Source organism: Pleuronectes platessa, chromosome 1 (assembly GCF_947347685.1).
Source record: "Pleuronectes platessa chromosome 1, fPlePla1.1, whole genome shotgun sequence".
Taxonomy (NCBI): domain Eukaryota; kingdom Metazoa; phylum Chordata; class Actinopteri; order Pleuronectiformes; family Pleuronectidae; genus Pleuronectes; species Pleuronectes platessa.
Window position 1 is genome coordinate 17,420,252 of NC_070626.1, and position 21,515 is coordinate 17,441,766.

Below are 21,515 nucleotides of genomic sequence, written 5' to 3' on the forward strand. Positions count from 1 at the left end.
AGTGTAACATCTTCCATTCCCACATTGTTCAAAATGTGAGCTGATGTCAGGTAAGAGAAGAAGTCAGTTTAAAGATCTGAAGCGATAAAGGTAATAATTTCCCTATGAATGGCAGATACAGATCAGGGATTTAAGCCGAGTTTGTTCTCACTGAATGAGTGTGTGGAAGCTGAAACTTTTTTGATACGAAAAATGTCATTTATCTTAGGGTACACTGTCGCGTGACAGGAATTAGGTTCCCAGTTTGAATCCCCTATTCCTGGTTCTTCCTATGTCCAAAGACATGAAGTTTGAGGTTAGTGATGGTAAATTGATTGCACGTGATGTGAATGGTTATTTATATGTTGGCCCTGCGATACGCTTGTGACCAGTCCAGGGTGCTACCCCGCCTTTCAAACATATCAGCTGGGATTGACTCCAGCCTCCTCAATGGCCAAGTGTAGATGATGGATCTTTATGTTGCAATGGTTGCTGCGAACAGTTGGTAAAGCAACTTCAGCTGGATCCTTGGATAAAAATAACGTAAATGGTCTTACATTGTTTTACTTCACCTGCTGTTAGATGTCAAGCGGTTCAACATTTTCACATTAGCTATAACAATTAACTGTGTATTTAAAATGATTGCACAGTCCTGGTGCAGATTTTCACATGAGCAATCATGCTATACGATAGGCAGGCTATTCAGTAACTGATTCAGTAAATGGATTATTTCTGATTCCAATGTCCCCTGAGAAGTTGTAGTCTCGTCCATTGTGTGTGGATCCATTCCAGAGAGTGAATCTTAAAAGCTGAGCAGCCCGTTCCACCATCAGTGACTGTTTAGTATGCTGCTCATCGTCTTCTTTAGACCTGCAGGTCTACAGGACCTCATATACAACAAATACCAAAGTTCTGTTTTCATATGAGCAGAGCAGGAATTATTGCACCCTACTGCTCTGAATAAAACAAAAGGCACAGCCATTTACATTTTCCATCCCTTTGTTTTTCTTCCATTTTCCATTTCCATTTTTTTATAAACAATACAGTTTCTTATCTGTTTCTCATCCTGGACACTTGCTGATGTTTCTTTATCTGTTCTTTTCTTCACTCTCCTCTTCCTCCCCTCCTTCCTCACCTTTTTCACTTTCTTCACTGTTATTTCAGTAACACAGTGATAAGCATTACAAACCACTGCAGACACAGTAAATTTCTTACATCAGGGATGAATTCTGGGACAGATGCTAACTCATAAATAATCTACTGATCCAGAATGTTTCCATTCTGTCTCATCCGCTCTCCATTATTTCTGTCTGAGCGAAGATGGATAAACAGAAATCATCATGCTGACAAACTGGTGGAGAGACATAGCTTCACAGGCACTTACATAAAAGCTCTGAATGGCCATTGGAGAGAGGAGATCATCTAAAATCGGCCCGTCTGTCATGCCAGCAGCTCATTTATTGAAGATATTGGAAGGATTTTCTCATCAGTGTCACACAGCTACTGGTCTGTGTGGTGAAACTGGAAGAAACTGTGTCATGGTGACCACACAAGGTGCTATTGTGGCTGAAGTTCATATACAGCCCCATGTGTCCTATGGGGTAATTGATCTACTTGTAGAACAATCAGTTATGCTTAACAGATGTCAAGGATCCATGAAAAATAATAAAAGCTAAGTGGTCAGAAGTACCAGAAAATGAAATCCCATGTGGTCAGTCACCAGAGCATCAGAGATGTTGACTGATGTTCGCTCGTTGGTCCAATTTGTCCCACAGGTGTTTGACGAAGTTGAGGTGAAGGCTCTGTATAGGCCAGGAAATCCAGCCACACCAAATTCAGAATAACACTTCTTTATGAACAGTGATTTTTGTGCATTTTAGGTTTTTTTGCAACGCGCACGATTGTCCAAAATGCACTTCAATCAAATAGCATTAATATTTCCCTTAGAGCCAAGGCGCTAAACCATAAAAAGGCAGAAGACCACACATTGAGATGTGGCGGTTGGAAAGGCGGTGGTAGGATGTCAGATAAAAGTCAAAGGAGCAGACAAAGTTAATCGGGCAGGAGACGCCGATGTTAAATTAATAGAAGGAATAAAGAAAGTCAATGAGCAGACAGGAGCCAAGACGTGTGGCTGAGATGTCGTCTGGAATTAATAAATCGAGGAAAGCGAGTAAAATAACCTTGACTGAGCTTTTCCTGAGCTTTTTAGAATATTAAAGTGTCCAATATGGTTGAGCTGTGACTGGTTTGACGATCATGACGTGTGACTGACCTGCCATAGAAGCATTTCACTGTGTGCTTGTGTCTTTGTAAGTTTAGGATGTACCACAGAGAGGGAGACAGCACTGAGCGAATGCTTGGAAAGGACACAGCCAGACACATCAGCCTGTGTCTCTCTAATGGTCTGTAACAGCACCCAGAGATGTTCGCCTGTTTCTCGCTGCGCCCCCCCTCCCCGTTGGAGTGAGTAAGAAACCCCATTGCTCCCTCCTCAGCCTTGTCAACCTTACAGAGGTGCCACGGGCACTTTGTCACAGGAAGTGGTGTCATTGACTCCCCCTCCCCTCACTTCCAAATAAAAAACCCTGTCTGATGTTTGGGAGCAGGGCCGGGTGCGTGAGTGATTCAGCAAAAACATGACTGCTGTCAGACAAATATATATTAGCATGTTAGCTCGATAGCGGCCCTGCACAGATGGGTCCTGGAGATGCGAGATGCATCAGACATGGATGTGTGGTCGTGTGTGTATATTTAGGTCGTCCTATCCCTGTGCGTCTGTCCTATGGTAACCTGAAGCCTATCATTTTCACCCTGGTGGGTACATCTCCACAGGCGCTGTTGCCTTGGGCTGCAGAGCGCTCCCAACAGGTCTCATGAAATAGTGATGTTGCTGCACTCGCTCACACTGCATGTGTCTGGCTCCCGGCCCAGATCCCTCTCTTGTGTCTCCCTGACTTGCTCCTACAGACAGGGGGCGAGTCACATGGAGTGAATGTGTGACCTGAGGCGCCATAACCCACCTCAGACAGTGACCCTGAGCTCATCCGCTGATACACCCCCATCCACACACACATTTGAGTCTCAGATATTTAATGTAGATTCAATCAATTTATTTGATCAATCTACAGTTTTATTTTATCATGTTTTTTGGAATAAAGTTTTGTCTCACTATTGTACAATATTTCCTGTTACAGCCTCATCTTGTTGTATATTGAAATGTGCAACTGTTAAAAATAAAAGTATGATGATGGTGGTGATTATTCCCTTTCATATTTCCTTGAAGTACTCACAGCAGAAAAGGTAGTTATACAGACAGCGAGTCTACAGATAGTAGGTGTCTCACAGAAAAAGGCTGACTTGTCATGTGAGATTCTGATCTTTGCATATTAGATTGACTTAATTTGACCATATATACAGTACTCTCTGTGTCCTTCATAGCTGAGGTAGGAATCCCACTGCTCCACCAAAGACATTCTCTCTCTTATCATGTGCTGGACAAGTTTTTGTTTTGGCAGCACGTGCACACGTGTAGGAGAAAGTGCTTCTGTGTGATGAACCGACGGGGGTGCACTGCATGCATGTGTGCACTGACACTCTGGGGTCTTCTATCTACTCCTAAGGTATGAAACCCACTCTCTGCTGCCCTCTTTTGTGCAAAAATGTTATTACAATAATGAAGAAGACACTTTTAAGTTTATTTATTAATAAAGTTAAAAGTGGCTCCTACACTATATATTATTGATTGTAGTTTTTCATTTCTGTTTGAAAGCATGTGCCCTCCTCCCTCCTCAGGAGTTGAGGGTGGACACTGTTCTATAAGTTTGATGACGCAGGCTGCCACAGCAGAGACCATCATTGACTTCAGCCTCAGCAGTAGCAGACGTTAGTCTTTTCATTTCCTTATTATTTCGTTTTCTTTGTAATAAAAGGCAAACAGTAAATCTGACAGCTCCATGGATTTATTTGCTGGATGCCAGACAGTGAGTCGGAGAAACTTCCCTGCACTCCACATGTGGTGAATCAATAGGACATTGGGGAAAAGGGGGTTACAGGTCAAACCCATTCTTAATATATTTGACCACTACACAATAAAGCAGTGACACTGTCTTTTTGGAGACAGTTGATAATCTGTCTGTTTAAAGGTGATCTGATTCGATTTTGGTGGTCAAGGTCACTGTGACCTAACAAACATATTTTTTAACGTCTTGAACAAGATATCTGAAGATTGGATTTTGAGAATTTCTTCAGATTTGGCACCAATGGTCACCTGGACTCAAAGATGAGCTGAGTGTTTAAAAGTCATGTGGACCTTATATGAATCTGGAAAACAACCTGTTATTTGTATAATTAATAAGGCATTCATTTAGTCTCAGAATTAAATTAGCTAAAAACATTCTAAATCATTTGTCATTGGTGCTCCTTTCATCTCGCTGACTTTTTCTTGTGCACAAATACCTTACACACACTTTTCCTTTGTGTTACAAGATGTTTCTTTTAACCAATGTTATAAATACAGTTATTTAGTTGATGTGTTCAGCTACATGCAGCATTTATTGCCCCCCTGTCTGTCCTGGGAGACGGATCCCTCACATGTGGCTCACTGAGGTTTCTGCGTCCCCCCCCCCCCCCTTGTTAATAAGGTTTTTTGGGGTCGTTTCTCCTCACTCTTGTTAAGGGTTAAGAACAGAGGAACCTTGTTAAGCCCCGTGAGATAAATTATGATTTCTGAATATAGGCTATACAAATACAATTTGATTGATGAACTGATTCTAGTTAATCCTACATCACTCTCAATATAAAAAATGCCAGAGACACAAGCATGCACACTCTCTCTCTCTCTCTCTCTCTCTCTCCCTGTCTCTCTCACACACACACACACACACACACACACATTCTGGTGTAAATCCTCAGTTTAAGTCATGTTAATGAATCAGGCTTTGCTCGTGCCCCCTCTGAAGCCCTGTGTTTCGGCTCACAAGCCTCTGAATGTGAGTCATCTGTCTGGATGCTCCACAGGTTATCAGATTAAAGGGAACAACAAGCCCAGAATATGAGCTCGCTGGCAGCAGAGGAGGAGACACAGGCGATTGGCCCTGTCTGTGGGGCCCAGTCGTCAGCAACAGCATCACTGCCTCCATCTGTCTGAAGGACTGCACCCTCTCTCCTCTTTCTCACACTCCATCTGGTGTATTCGCTCCTTTTCGTGCGTGTGTATGTGTGAGACTGAGAGTGTGAATGTGTGTGTGTGTCACAATGACCATTATCACCAAGAAGTGTGAGGGCAAATCACATTCAGTCTGTCAGCACTGTGCTCTAGTGCGTGTATTTGAAGTAGGACTTCTCCTCTGGCTCCCGCATGTCATAGTAACATGACCGCAGACAGTTCACACAGTAGTGATGTAGACATGTTGGAGTGCACTCCTCTCCTCACGCACCGGGGGAGTCCATCTCTCTCCTTCTCCCCCGTTTTCTCATTTGCCTTCAACTCTCCAAAGACTGTTGCCATGGCAACGCGGTCTTCATCATAGGTGAGACCCCAATCCCCCCGTTCTTGTGCCAGGTGAATCGATGGTAATAACAGCAGAATAACCACTCTCATGTTCCTGACCCCAATTTTTCTGCTCCCAGAAAACAGTGCATATGTTGACTCAAGCAACTCTGTTGCTTGAGTCAACAAAAAAGAAAATCTCATATAATTCATCACAGAAGCTGCCAAACATCGCTGACACTTATGATTCTGGCAGAGCTGTGCAAGTGTGTGTGAGTGGATAGAGCGAGGCTTTTCAGTGTCCTCCACTCGGTGTTGTTTCAGCTGCGTAGCCTCAGGGACAGTGGGGCGGGATCCAGAGGGAGAGATTTCAGTAACACACAGCACAGACAGAGACAGACGGACAAGTACAGAACTATATCTCAATCCTACCGTAACAGCGCCTTTGCAATAAATATCAGTAGATCTTTTTCTACTGTAGGTAAAATAATAATCTACAATATGTGTGACAAAGTGAAACTAATGATCTCATTCAAACTTCAAAGGCTCTGCTGTAAAATATTGATTCATTCTTTCAATTTTTATAAGCCTGGCTGATATTGTATATTGCGAGTTTCTGCTATGGAGAAGATTATTATATATATAAACTGGAATATTGTCATTGTTTCATACAACAGACACATTTGACAGCTGCGTCATAAAACGCAGCAGGATTTTTTCCCTTCCAAAGTCTCTACCACCTTTAGAAAAAAGTTATGCAAGAATATGTCCTTTGCCTATGGGCTGTTAATCCCAACCCTAACCCTAATTGCAACCCTAACCGTAGAACTTCACAAATTGTTTTTTTCCCTTCCGGAGGTCGTAGTATCTCAGGGATGGTACCAATTGATGGGGAGTGCCCGCAGTAGTAGGGGTAGAGCTTGCTCGCTAGTCTCTATGACCTTCTGTAATACATAACCCTAACCTTAACCCTAACCCTAACCCTAATAGCATCACTAACCATAACACTTCACAAATTGGGTTTTTCTCTTCCGAATGTCGTAGAAGCTCGGGGATTGGGCCAATCGATCAGGATTGCCTGCATTAGAGGGGGTAGAGCCTACTCGCAAGTCTCTAGGCCCTTTTTATCCATAAACCTAACCCTAGCCCTTAGACCCTTACCCTAACCCTAACAGCAACACTAACCCTAACACTTCACAAATTTGTTTTTTCCCTAACCCAAGGTCGTAGAAGCTTGGGGAAGGTACTAATCGATCAGGAGTGCCCGCTTTAGTGGGGTTAAAGTCGACTCACAAGTCTTTATGACCTTCTTATACATAACACTAACTCTAACCCTAATCCTAACCCTAACCCTAGCCCATAACCCTAACCCTAATTGCAACCCTAACACTTCACAAATTGGGTTTTTCTCTTCCCAAGGTCGTAGAAGCTTGGGGTTGGTACTAATCGATCGGGAGTGCCCGCATTAGTGGGAGTAGAGGCTACTCACAAGTCTCTGAGACCTTCTTATCCATAACCCTAACCCTAACACCAACCATAGCCCATAACCCTAGCCCATAACCCTAACCTTAACCCTAACCCTAACCCTAACCCTAAGTGCAACCCTAACACTTCACAAATTGGCTTTTTCCCTTCCGAAGGTCGTTGAAGCTTTAGGATGGTACCAATCGATCGGGCGTGCCCTTATCAGTGTTGATGAAACCACTTTCAATGTTCTCCTCCTTCAGAAAAAAAGATAGTCAAGAATATCTCCTTCGCCTATGTGCTATTAACCCTAACCCAATAGAAATGAGCTGGCACATCGTGGAAGCTCGTGGAGGCACTTTCGGTGGCCACTGATTTGTAAAGTCTGTTGCCGTGATATGAGGCAGCTGTCAATAGCCTTTGCTGCCAGACTTTCTGAGAGCAATATAGCTGTGTCTATGCATGTATCTGGAATTGTAAACAGCCAAATTCCCAAATAAATATCTTCTCTACTAAATATCCAGATGTATTCCCTGATTAGGGGTTAAGTTAAACTTTAATAAGATTTATTAAGCATTTTAAGGGTCCATGCACTGTCAATTATTTTACGTTTGTCTACTGATTATTTATAAGATGTGCCTGTGCCACACTCCAGACTCCTGCAGCGACACAGAACAAATAACAGTAACATATTATTTTCAAAGCCAAAGAATTCCGTTCTCCATGAAAATAAATTAACTATAGAGCACGTAGTGTAGATGAACCTTGGGCGACCCCCATTAGGTTTCCCAAAAGATCAGGGAGAACAAGGTAAAGTTGTTTGCTTTTTCTCTTAAGTACTGTGTCCTCATATTGCTTCATAGTTGTGTTTTTTGAACTGCATTTAAAAATCAAGCGATATTACTACGCTACAATATGTTGGATTCATATTAATGTCGATTTAAAAACATTTCAATGTGCGGCATGTCTTTGTAGCAACAGAGGCAGCTGCCTTTGGACAGCCAGGCCTCAAAGGTAGCTGCCATTAGCTAACCGTTACAAGTCGGTGTCCCTGTCTGTTGACAACGGAAGTGTTTCTACTGGCAACCGCGTCCACCACCCTCACAGCTCCTCACTGAAGAGTCGAGCAGCGGAACTCCGCCACGTTCACTCAATAAAAGTTGTTTACGAGTGTCAGAGTGGAGACGATTTAACTTAACCACGGCGGAGTCGAAGGAACGTCCCCGCCAACATGGTAAGTCCTGGCTGGGAAACCGACGTTAAGAGTTAGCTCGTGTGCTACAGACCGAGCGCTCACTGCTCGTGATGCTAACGCTTGGGTTTTCTCCCCGGGACAGAATCAGTGGGACAATCGGAGGATCGTAGCTCAGCGCCGCGCTCAGGAGCAGCAGAAGCAGGACGACGCCAAGTTTGTGGCCAGAGACAAGCATGTCCTGGCCGGCCTGAGGGAGGAGGAGAGCTGGGGGAGGAGGAGAGAGCTGCGGCAGGAGCAGGAGGAGCTCAGGGAGAGAGAGATGGAGAGCGCTCTGCTCAAGGTGGGCGATCACGAGTATGATTGTAACACACGACCCCGAACCCACCAGCACAGACTTTATCAATAAGTGATTAAACCATTGCTCAAATGACAGAGGGGAAAACAATGTGAGCCCAAAGGTTAATTCATATTTAAAGCAAACCGTTCTTCTTCTCGAGGAGTAGGAAGAAAACACAACAGATATATTTCATAGGTAAAAGTAGCAGGATTTAATGAACTCATATACACGTGTTTAAAAATTCAGATGGGAAACTAATGTGAAATCTAGATTTGTAGCTGTCGTTTTAATATCGGTTGCCAGGGGACAGTAGTTTGCCTGCTAGCTGATCAGGACCAAAGATTATTATTTCTGTTGTCTTAGTTCTGTCTCAGCTCAAACCCTTATGGTCACATTTTTTGACTCCGTTAATCGAACATTAACAAATCCTCAGCACAAGTGTGGTCTGTAGAATGGAGAACAGTATATGATAGGCTCCTAAAAGGATAACTTTAACATCTGTATTCTGTACACAGAGAAAGTTTGTGTGCCAACATGTTGGCTTGTATATACATTTTACAGCTCTCACGATGTAACCCAGATATCTTACTTCGTTTAAATTTAATTTTAGTTTTTTTTATTTACTCTTCATGCAGAAAAATACCTAATATGTACAATATAATTGAATAACTGAACAATATGGGCTACAGTTTGAGAGAGTGTGAGAGTAGCTTAAAATCTTGTATTATGATGAATCAATTAAAGGGGTTATACAAAAAGATTTAGAAGGAATATTAAGTAGAGTTAACAGAAATGCAGTATTTACTCTTGACAGTGAATGTTTGTTGCGCTGTAGAGTCAAGCTTCTCACTTCATCATTGATGGAAACATTTTTTGAGTCAGATTCTTAATCGGGGGAAAAATGGTCCCTTATTGAGGAATATTGTATGTAATGTCTGTTTTATTGAAAAATCACCACAACGCCGAAGTGGACCAGGATTCAAACTTTGAAAAGCCTTGTTTTACATAACACTTTGCTGTATCATTAAGGTGTGAACTGTTACCTAATCAATGCAGATGGGCATAACTGAATTTGACTTGCAGGCAGACGAGGACAGAATAAACAGGGACAAGCAACTTGAACAAGAGGAGAGAATGGCTAAAGAGCTGGCTCGCATCAACTTTGAAACACAACGAGATGAGAAAATGAGGCAGCACATCAAAGAGAACAGGTGAACACACCCACGTACTATCGAACATGCAGCAATTGTGCTTTTATACATTCTCTCTCTGCTTTGGTCTGTGTAAACCCTCCTTTGGACTATTTTCAGTCTGGAGCTTCGAGAACTGGAGTCCAAACTGAAATCTGCGTATATGAACAAGGAGAGAGCTGCACAGATTGCAGAGCATGAGGCCATGAAGTCTGAGACCTTGGTGAGCACCGTCCCTGTTCATTTCAAGTATTAAGAACTATGCTGAAAAATGTTTAAGGATCCTGTATATATACTGTGTATGTCTTTTTGCTTTCACTAGCGTGAGAAGGCGGACTGTTCTCGCAAAATGCACTGCGAAAGAGAGCGAGCAGCTGTGGAGCAGCAGAGGCTGGAGCAGAAACGCCAAGAGGAGCTGTTCCAATATCAGAGGGAGCTAGAGCAGCAGGTCATGGAGAGGGAGCACAGACGACAAGAGGCTTACGAGGAGTTCCTTAAAGAGAAGCTCTTGGTGGATGAGATTGTCAGGAAGGTTTATGAGGAGGATCAGATGTGAGTTCATCATTCATTCCTTAACACAATCAAACAATGAATTAAGGATGAGCAAGAACTTGACTTTAATTATTTGATTAGCCTGTTCAGTTAAAGAGAGAAGAGTCATGTTCAGTTGTGTATCTAATATTGAAGATATTTTAAAGGGGACATATTATGAAAATTCCACTTTTGTAGTGTTTCTACATGTTAATTGGGTATCTGGCATGTCTACCGTCCCCAAAACTCTGGAAAAAAACAACTCCCGCGATTTGTTGTGGTTCCTCTATGTCAGAAGCGATACTCTAGAGTGCGTCGAATGGGATTACGACCAAAATAAACGTCATAGTCACACCATGCCCATGTAGGGAGTCTCGCTCCACCGGCCCGGTTAGCTCGCGAGCTAACGCTAGCCGGGGAGCCCCTAGCTTACCGGGCCGTTGGAGACCGGCTAGCGTTAGCTCGCTGCTGCTACCCGTCAGGCATTTAAGTGGCCGCATAAATAAGGGACCCCCGGGACACCTCTAAACGTTGACCCAACAGTGTGGAAGGATGCTGCTTCTGCGCCAGCTCAAGCTCCCACGGCGCCCACTGCAGGGCTGCGCTGGGGAGCTGGGGTTCTCGCAGCCAGGCTCACCGGGGGTGAGGGGGGCGGGGCACTCAAAACAGGTCAATCTGAGGAGGGCTGTTCTAGACAGGGTTAAAAGGTGCTGTTGTAAATGATCCTTGTGGTATTTTGACCAAAATATGTTACAGACATTTCATTAAGACCCAAAGGAACCATATCAACTGTGGTAAAATGGGCATAATATGTCCCCTTTAAATCACTGGATTTGTGTGGGTATGTATTTCAAAAACCGAATCTACAAGCACCAGTTTCTCTCTATAGAAAACATAAAGACTGTGGAAGACTTATGGCTTTACTGTAAACTGTTGTTGTCTTGGTGAAGGGAGAGACATCTGAGACTGGAGAAGGTCAGAGCCACTCAGCAGCACATTGAGGAATTCCACAGGCAGCAGGCCGAGTGGAGACGCATAGAGAAAGAGAGGATGGAGGCCGAGAACAGGTGCATCATGGAGTTTATGAACCAGCAGCAGCACATGGAGGAGGACAAAATGGCCAAGATCAGAGAGACGGAGGATGCTAAAGAGAATCTTCATAAAATAGTTGAGACAACGTTTTTCAGTCAACAACACATTTCTGCATCGGGTACCAACTATCACTAACATCACTCCTCTCTCCTCTCTAGCTGTGTAAGAGGATGGAAGAGGAGATGCAGAAGCGTGAAGAGATGGAACAAATCCGTGAGGAGCTTTGCCTGGAGGAACAAGAGGAAGCGAACAGGCAGAGAGAAATTGTAAGGATCATTACTGCTGTTATACCCGAGTGTGGATAGTTGACCCGAGCCTGTCAGGACCCGTCATGACCCTAGGAGTCGTGCCGGGTTCAGACAAAAAATTTGATAATCTGGTTGGGTCGAGTTTTGTCGCTTTGGCCGGAATGTCTACATGATTGTTTACTGCCTGTAATCAGAGAACGCCTCAGGTACGAAAAGGTTCGGACACACAAAACAGAATTCCTGTCAGGTTCGAGTCAGGTTCGGCTGATTTTCTCTCAGGCTTGTTCGGGTTTGGACAGAAAATTGCGGACCGAGCAGCACTCTATGTTATACGTCCATGTTCAGCGCAGCTCTAGGCTTTTAGCTTTAGGCTTAATAAGTAATTGACTTATTTGCTGGTGTTGTGGCACTATAATAGCTAAGTTGTGATCATATCATGTTTTACTATAATTTTTTAGCTATTACCTAAATGACCCCCCCAATATCTGCTCTAACAGGAAGAAATGGAGAAAAAAATCAGAGAGCGGCTGACGATGCAGCAGGCCTGCCAGGAGCACGTGGCTTTCAGAGAGATGAAGAAGAAAGCGGATAAAGAGGAAGAGGAGGCCTTCAGTAAGGCAATGATGGCTAAGTACGCAGAGGACGATCGGATCGAGCAGATGAATGCCCAGAAAAGACGCATGAAGCAACTTGAGCACAAACGCGCGGTGGTGAAAATGATAGAGGACAAGAGACGACAGCATCTGGCTGATGTGGTACGTCCCGGACTCTCTGTTTCCGTAATTACATCAATAATAAGGTGGTACTGGTGTAGCTTCACTGTCTGATGATTTACTGCTCATGCTGAGCGCCTGTTCTGGCTCTGTGTAACTTTAGGGAGTGGGTACGATCTCCTGTGAGAAGTGTGGAACTGACTGAAAGTTGAATCAGGTCCAGCAAGTTCACGAGTAATGCTGAACTGTAGATCAGTTAAAAAGACTAAGGATCTTTCAAAACCCATGTTTATCTCCAATATATATTGAGGAACATTTTTAGGATAAATATTATTCTGAACAGGGTTTAGTGTCGGCATGTGTGGCTCCAGAGGGCGCTGTTGCCTCAGTAGAGGTTACGTAGTGTAACTTTCATGAAAGTAGACCGGGAAAACAATATTTATTTGATCTACGCAAGTGAAACACATAATGTAAAATACATGGTTTGTCTGTGTCAGCTTCAGATTATCATGTCAGTTTCAAACAACCTGATTTGATCATAACACGTTCATCCCTCTCCTCAAGGAACTGGAGGCCAAAGAAAGAGCGATGGAGCAGGAGAGGGAGGCGCAGCGGAGACAGATTGTTGAAGAAGAGAGAAAGAAACTTCTGAAACGTCACGCGGCTCAACTGCTGGGATACTTCCCGAAGGTATGAGACAGTGTGTGAATCATCAATCATTTTACACAGCTTCATATCGTCTGTGCATCGAACGCCTGTCTGATCATCAGTGTATCTCCATTCAGGGTTTGCTCCGTGAGGATGACCTGCAGCACTTTGATGAAGACTTCAGAAATAACTTCAAACCAGTAGCTTCTGAGGACAGCTTGGATGGTGACGCTTAAATGTGTTTCTGTCAGTCTGCCACTAGAGGGCATTACTGTTAAACCAGTAATGCATTTCTAAAAAAACTGAATGTGAGAATAACATGATCAGGAAACCAATATTCAAATCTAAACTTTATTAGTAAAACTAATTGGATTCTGAAAGATTCCAAAGTTACAAATTTAACTTAACATCACACAGGAATTTATTTAGAAATGTATAAATTGATCTCGACACCTTGAACCAAAAAAATGTAATGCTGAGTCTGTCAGTGTTTACGACTTCCCCCAGTCCAGAGCTTTCAGGAACTCGTCTTCCGTGAACGACAGCAGCTTGGCAGCCTCAAAATGCATCTGCACGCACACAACAATAAAACTCTGTTAATTGTATATTTAATTGAACACTATAAACAGGGTTTGTATTAACAGGGTCTGAAGGATTCACTGACCTTTTGCCTTTTGAGAATGTCAATCAGTTTGAGCTGCTTCTTGAAACCCACAACGAGTTCTGCTTTCTGCTTTTTCAGGATTTTGTTTTCAGCAATTATATTCTCTTTGCTCTGATTGTCCGTGCTTATGTTGTCCTTAACAAATAGAAGGTAATAGACTGAATTAGTACAAGCCAGACAGAACTTGCATTACTTCTGCAACAGGTAAGATTCATGCAACATAGTAAAATTCATTTGTAGCTTTAGTTAAATGTTGCTGCTTAAAATTCAGCTACATTAATTGAAAGACTTCTGTTCTCCACACGTTCAGTTTTTTAGTGTTTACTGTTGAGTTTCATCACTGTGTGAGTTGATTATCTCTGTTTTGAAGGAATCGTCTGTTTATTAATAGGATGAATTATCTTTTTTACTTAAGAGATGGTGCACATTAGTTCACTTTAATCATAATTTTTCATTCTAAAGGTAAAATGTTGTGACACTCAAAATGGCTTATTTTTATTATTAAAATAAAGATATAGTTCTTTATTCTGTTGTTTTAAGATTTATTCATTACGTGTTTGATTTATGTTTGATTCTTTATTAATTTCTAATTTTTAAATCTCTATCATTTCACATTATGTTGATTGTAAACCTGCTTCTGTTTTGATTAATAAAAGTCTGCTCTTCAAATACTAAAATGTGTTGGTCGTCAACAACCAAAATAAAAGCCATGTCAAAAAGAAAAGTCTGGTTCAAGTTCTCTAGTGAAGACCAGGTGGTGAAAGTCAACCACCTTCAAGTAGCTCTCATGAAATGAGGTTCAACAAAGAAGGAAATCACAATTAAAACAATTTATAAAAAGATTAATATTAGCAACTGTAAATAAACCATAGATAAAGTTCAGAAACTAATATTAGCCAACACTTTCTGCACAAAAACTTTGCAATAATCAAAAACACCACATTTGAATACCTACAGTAATTAAACCTAGATGATGTTTTTATCAGCAGGGACAGCAGTGGGATTTACTGGTTACCTTATTAGTCTGTTTCATCTGGTTGAGCTGAGTCTTTAACCTCTCCACCTCCTCCAGAGCTCTGTTCAGACGAACCTCTGCGGCGCTGTGGACGGCTCCTGCTTGTTTGTTGGACCTATTCAGATTTTCTATTTCCTACACAGAGCAAAGGGAGTAAATACAATGGATTTATCTCACACGAGTAGGAAGACGGTGTCAGATTTATTGGTTCGTTATTGAGTCTGTGCCGTCTCTCACACTGTTTGCAGTGACACAAACCTTTTTTAATCCAGACACTTGCAGTTGAAGATCATCACATTTTTTGGTTGACTCCTCTGCTAAAGCTCGGTGCTTCTCAATCTGTTTTTGCTGAGTGCTTGTGGTCTTCTGTCCTTTGGCTCGGTCCACCTCCATCTCCTTTATCTTTGCACTGAGTTCAGCATTTTGATTATCCTGTAACAACAGAACAATAGAGTTAAATCTATATAATTTTTCTCAATATTTGAGTTGAAAGTCATCTATTAGAAGCAGCAGTTAAACACAAGAATGTAACCATCTAATGGATAGGTGTCAAATTTGTGTACTCCTAAGGGTCCGCCCCTCTCTCTAGACACTTCTAGTTGACTTATTGTTCATGTACAAATTTCACATTACCTTCTTGTAACATTCACACGAGAGTTGATCCAGTTCTTCATGCATAATCCGTAGCTTTGCATTGAGAACCCGCATCTGAGCTTCTGAAACGGCTTAAAAAAACAGAACAATGAGCATATTTAAAAAACCAGAGGAAGTGGTTTTCACTCACGGTTCACGTCGTGGCAAAAACAGATCATTTCTCTTATTTTGCTTTAATTTAGGATTTTCAAGTGACAAAAAATACAGAATTTCCGATCCCGGGTTAATCTAAACACTATTAGTTTTTTGGAAAAGGTTTTAAAAACATACTAAAACATTTATTGTTTTAAAATGATAGACTTCTTTTAAAACAATTAATAAAACAGAACTTGCATATCATAAGTTCTTACAAAAAGATGATGATTGTATTAAACTTTGTAACAGTTTGCTGCTTTTTGGCATGACTTTTATAAGTATTTGCAAATTTTGTAATTTATTTATAATTAACTGGAGTTTACATTACTTAAAGTGATATAAAGATTTACCTGATCCAACATTGTCTCCAGCATTAAGTACATCGTGGTCGTCCCCAACAACATCATGAATGTCCGTGTCCTTCATCTTCTCCTCCATGCCATGAATCAACTTTGCTAGAAATAAATCCCCTGAATCTTCACCATCTGCTGACTCATCTGCACGAGACAGGCTTCTGCAATCGAGCAAGCAACAATCAAATATCAGAATATTAATGTCAATGATATTCTAAAAAGTCATGACCTAGAAATTGTTGCCTAATGAACTAAATAGTTTGGAATGGATTTAGAAACTACGTCAAATCCAACTTACGCTCTTTTACAGTCAGACTTTTTTCCTCTTGTTCCAGGACGCATGATGCGCGATATTCTGTGGATGAACAGATAAATAAACAGAAAGACAAAGAGGAAATAAGTTATTTGAATAAGTTATTTTTCTTTCACTGACTTAGTTTGTAAAGTTTATCTCTATTTAGAGGCTGGTCTTTTTAACTGAAATAAATTTAAACTTTTGAAGAGGTGGTCAGTGAGAAAATTAGCCTCTAAGAAGTCTACAACCGTGTTTGTGGTCCTGAGCCTGAGACATTTCTTACCTTGAATCCTCTTCATCTTCATTGTCTGAAATCAGGAGGGTGGATAACGGCTTTGACGGAACTTTACTCTGTTCTCTCTAAAATAAAGAACAGCAAAAAGAAGTTTCAGTTATACCGCAAGTCCGGTCCTAAAGATTCACATTCGACTTTCCCCATCAGTTGAGCTACTGTTGTGACAGATTTAGTTAAATGATGCAAACGGGTGAATAACTTACCATGAGCTGTTCGGCCTGCTTTACTAGTTCGGTTGTTTTGACTTCTAGCTCTGCATTTAAGAGTCTGATGGGGGAAAAAATGATGGACAAACATTATTTTATCATGACCATGGACTTATGTGTTGTAGAATTCAACCACTTTGTTTTGTAGGAAATTCTCTCTTTAAATGTTGAAGGAGAACGGTAACAGTGTTACATCTCTGAACACGACCCCAACACTTCATCCCACATTTCAATATCATATCTACTCTTGTGTGGCATTATAATATGTACCACCATTATTTTTGAAACACACCTTATTAATTGTATTTTTTCAGCATTAACCAAGATAACATAACAACAAAAATCTATTTATTTAATTTATAAAAATGTTGTTTTTGATGTAACTTGTCTAGTTGATCCTGAGTAGGTAACAGTTCAGTCCATGTTGACAGCTCTTGTCACGAGTGTGTGAAGAGTTTTGAAAATGTAAAAAAGGAGATTTGAGTGAGTAATTATAAAAATCAGGAAAAAGTCAAGGTAAAGTCATGTATGTCCGTTAAATACAGGTCTACAGTACACCTGAAGAGTTTCTCTCTAGGTTTGATGAAGAAATCTACTCCATGTGAAGGAGTACAACCAGTGTACAAGACACATAATGTCTCAAATACACACTAATTCTGTGTTAATTATAATAATATTAAAAATTATTATAACTATTCAAGTGAGATTCAAGTGTTAATTAATCAGAAGGGGTCATTTGATGATCCTACACATGAATGAATTCATGAACAAAATGATCCGTAACCAAGCAGAAGAAAATCTTACTTGTATTTTTCTTCCTGAGCAAGCAGGTGACAACCTGTTTGCTCACCCGTGAGCTTTTTTGGGGGAACAGAAGCAGATTGGGGTCTTACTTCAGCTCTCTTAGACCTCTCACTGGTCGAGCTGGAGGATGGACGTCTCTGTTTCTTAACAATAAAACAACACAGAGCAGATTTATTATTACAATAATCCCCTATACATACAGTTTTACTACAAGATATGATGTTTCATATTTCACCGTGATTTTGCCTCAAGTTTTAAGAGTGGATATATTCTATCCATGATGGATATCACCTAACGCATGGTTTAAGTCACCCATATTTTACTTGTATGAGCTGCTGTATGCGCATACATTTGTTTTGATCTGATGGTTGTTGTGTTACATGTTGTTTGAGACACGTGTTTGTGGATAAAACCAGGACCACATGTCAGTGTCTTGTCCATCTTTAACCCTTTGAAACGCAACATGGTTTAAAAGTGACCCGGCTCAGTTTTTATAATCTGTATCTTTGCAGTGAATGAATTTCATTTCTCAGTATTTCAGGGATTCCCCACTTTACTTGTTTTTGATCATTACAAATGTGTATTTAAATTTTCCCTTTATTACTTTTGGAATAAAAATCATTTGTGTATCACAACCCTTTAATGCACAACATGGGTCAAAACTGACTCGTAGTCATTACTTGTGTTATTTTATTTATGAGTGTTTCTCTGCTATATTTTTTTTAATAAACGATTTTATCATTTAATATTGTAAGTATTCATTAAATATCTTGTTTTTGATTACCTCAAATCACTATTTTCCTTTTCTCCTTTCTTACTTTGTAAAGCAAAAGTAAATTTTGTATATCTATATCACTTTTACACACATATACACCAAGTATTCACTAGGGAACACCTACCATCAATTTCACACAGCTGCTTTTGCACATCTGATGCATGTGATTCTTATTTTACAATCCATTACTAGTGAGAAAGACAAATGTGTACAATACTAACTACCTGTTAGCTAGCTAGCTTATTTTCTGGCTCGCTAACTATAGCTAGATCAACAAATTAAAACTTGAAATATAACAGTATACACTTATTAGACTGATTGATATACATTTGAAAATATGCTTTTGATTTTATTCATCCAGAGTGCTAGTACGGCTGGTCGTAATAATTTCTGACTTATGGTTGACATGTTCATAAATATGCTGAATGAGGAAGATGAGGAGGCAAATCTAGGTCTTGATTCTGAGTCTGAAATCTCTGATGCTGAGGACCAAGACTTTGTTCTACAAGATCAAACTGGAGTTGTGGGTGTGTCTTTGAATCCACCTCCCCTTAATGGAGAAGGCCCCTTTAATGACATAGAAGTTGAGTCTTCTATGACATCAAAGGAGCCTTCTCCAAAATGAAGAAGGAAGAATAAGCTATAAAAAAAGGAAGAGCCTTCTCCCAAACGAAGAAGGAAGAATAAGCTATAAAAGAAGGAAATTAATACGGGTCGCTTTTGACCCATGTTGTGCATTAGAAGGGGTTTGCGTAGCTTGTGCATAAAGGGGTTAATAACACCTGGTTAGAATAATGCATGATGTTCTACTGCGGTCAGAGTTAGACTGATATGCCTGTGTTCAGGATCTCTCTGACTACCTACATACTGAATATTAAACATTTTCACTCTATAGATTAAGAGATTTTTCAAAGTAAAGTCCAACATGTGTACAATCAAATCAGTCCATTTCTGGATATCTCAAAGTTCTATAAAAACCCTTTGCTCAATAAGTTCAGAATGAGACTGATATGCCTGTGTTCAGGACCCCTCTGACTACCTACATACTGAATATCAAACATTTTTACTCTATAGATTAAGAGATTTTTCAAAGTAAAGTCCAACATGTGTACAATCAAATCAGTTCATTTTTGGATATTTCAAAGCTCTATATAAACACTTTGCTCAATAAGTTCAGAGTGAGACTGATATGCCTCTGTTCAGGACCTATCTGACTACCTACATACTGAATATCAAATATATTTACTGTATAGATTTATAGATTTTTAAAAGTAAAGTCCAATATTTTCACTGTGGAATAGATCATTTCAGGTTATTTCAAAGTACTGTAAAAACACTTTGCTGAATAAGTTCAGAGAGAGACTGATATGCCTGTGTTCAGGACTTCTCTGACTACCTACATACTGAATATCAGAAAATGTTACTGTCTAGATTAAGAGATTTTTCAAAGTAAAGAGGACCTTGACTTTGTTCTACAGGATCAAGCTGGTATTGTGTCTTTGAATCCAGCTCCCCTAAATGGAGAAGGCTCCTTTAATGACATAGAAGTTGAGTCTTCTATGACATCATAGGAGCCTTCTCCCAAATGAAGAAGGAAGAATAAGCTAAAAAGAAGGAAGTGTATACGGGTCACTTTTGACCCATCTTGTGCATTAGAAGGGGTTTGCATAGCTTGTGCATAAAAGGGTTAACAACACCTGGTTAGAATAATCCATGACGTTCTGCATTAGAGTCCGTGCTAAAGGACGGTTAGCAGTCCCGGTGTGTGAGAAACCTAATCAGTTAAAAAACAACTGATCCGGTTTAAATTTACGATGGAAGCATAAAACCACATGTGAGAGATTAAGATGTAAACCATAACAAACCTGTGAACCGGCGGACTGGGCCTTTTTATTCAAACCTCTTTCAGCCATGGAGACGAAGAGAGCGGAAGCAAACGCAGGTCCGGTTGCCTAGCAACTACTCTCTAGTACGGTAGCCCTTGAAAGACATTTTAGGTGGATGTCGTTTTTTTCATACCTTACCATAAGAAGTGAAAGTCGAGTGTTTAACGTATACATGTCTTGATTTAACAAGATGCCACGGATGGACATTTGCTTTACAAATGAAGATTTCACGTTCAAAACTCATAACGAGTTTATTGAATATGATGCTTTGTAAATACAACTTGATATAAAACATTTAAAATTGATTGATTTGTCAATTGATAGAAAATTTACTTGAGCTTTTTATAAATAATGATCTTATCCTTACACTTATACATGTTTCGTCGTTTCCACCTCTCAAATGGAGAGGGTATGCTGCATTCCTTGTATTTATTCTGATAATAATTTTTTCATTATAATTATTAATATTACAATGATCATTAGTGGACAAGACAAGACCCTGGACATGGTCACTGGTGATGTGCATGTTGGGAGGTTTATATTCACTGTTTACAAGATAAGTCCAGAAAATAACCAGCAGATTCAGGCCAATCCACAATGAAAATAATAATAGCTGAAGCCAATAAAATGATGATAGAAATGAAATCTATAACCCAACAAGCTGCAACAGTAAAATGCTGTTTACATCTGAATGCAGTAATAAATAGTAACACAGAGACATACAGAGTGGACATACAGAGTGGTTATTTATCCACATTTAGTTTTGAGTTATTTTAGGTAGGCGTCACTTCACTTATTATATTTAGAATATTTACTTAAATGTTTGCCAAGCAGGACTTTTCCTTTCCTATAATATGATATTAGTCCTTTTACTCTTATAAGGATTGCCAAACCTCCCACAACACTGATTTACATATAGCACAAAATTATACTTCAGTACAGCACTAGAGTAAATGTACTTAGTTACTTTCTACCGCCAAGCCACACGATGACATTTCTTTTTGTTTTTTTTTGCTGGGCTGAACTGGCACCATGTACATCTATAATATGAATAACACGCATATACATACTCATAATAGCATGCTCAGTAATGTCCCCTGCTTACATGTTTACATGTCTTTATGTGGAGGGGTGCTGTCGGTGCGCATGCGCCTGTCCCGCAGCTTCTACTCACTATGCACATGCAAAGAAATCCCACAACGTGAGGGGCAGCGCACCGGAGGGACGAGCCAGTAGTTCTGCAGCTGCCCGGTCTCTGTTTACACATTTACTCATATCCGTGCACCGGCTCGGGCCTGACAGCGGCGCGTAGCTTCGTTACACCGGCTCTTCAAGTCACCAAGTGTCGGGGACCCGGAGGGAGCGATGTCGGAGGAGGAGGGCCGGCTGGCAATAACAACAACACGGCGCGCTGCCGCTGCTGCTGCTGCTGTCCCGTTAGCATCACAGTGTTCTTCGGTCCATGTCGTTTAACCGCGCCGGGCCAATACACCCGTCCACGCCTCCAGTCCAGACCCGTCCCGTCCCGTGCCGAGGCCCGCCCTG

The 21,515-nt window shown here is 40.8% G+C and overlaps 2 protein-coding genes across 3 annotated transcripts; one reads left to right on the plus strand and one right to left on the minus strand.

Annotated features, from left to right (window-relative positions):
• The first annotated feature begins 7,989 nt into the window (after positions 1-7,989).
• On the plus strand, positions 7,990-14,257 carry mns1 (meiosis-specific nuclear structural 1). The gene is made up of 10 exons (XM_053419339.1): positions 7,990-8,168; positions 8,272-8,469; positions 9,550-9,677; positions 9,777-9,879; positions 9,979-10,208; positions 11,138-11,354; positions 11,438-11,545; positions 12,025-12,282; positions 12,805-12,930; positions 13,026-14,257. Exons 1-10 carry the CDS (start codon positions 8,166-8,168, stop codon positions 13,122-13,124), a joined length of 1,470 nt encoding a protein of 489 aa, XP_053275314.1. The 5' UTR covers positions 7,990-8,165; the 3' UTR covers positions 13,125-14,257.
• On the minus strand, positions 13,226-20,057 carry tex9 (testis expressed 9). Of its 2 annotated transcripts, none has more exons than XM_053419360.1 (11): positions 19,950-20,057; positions 17,310-17,452; positions 16,503-16,566; positions 16,288-16,364; positions 16,008-16,064; positions 15,707-15,870; positions 15,201-15,283; positions 14,826-14,999; positions 14,568-14,702; positions 13,553-13,687; positions 13,226-13,457 (listed from the first exon to the last, which is right to left on the minus strand). In XM_053419360.1, the coding sequence occupies exons 1-11, from the start codon at positions 19,995-19,997 to the stop codon at positions 13,380-13,382; spliced, it is 1,158 nt and encodes a 385-aa protein (XP_053275335.1). In that variant the 5' UTR covers positions 19,998-20,057; the 3' UTR covers positions 13,226-13,379. The 2 variants fall into 2 exon arrangements, with proteins under 2 accessions (XP_053275335.1, XP_053275327.1); XM_053419352.1 differs by having other exon boundaries at positions 15,201-15,292.
• Positions 20,058-21,515: the final 1,458 nt, after the last annotated feature.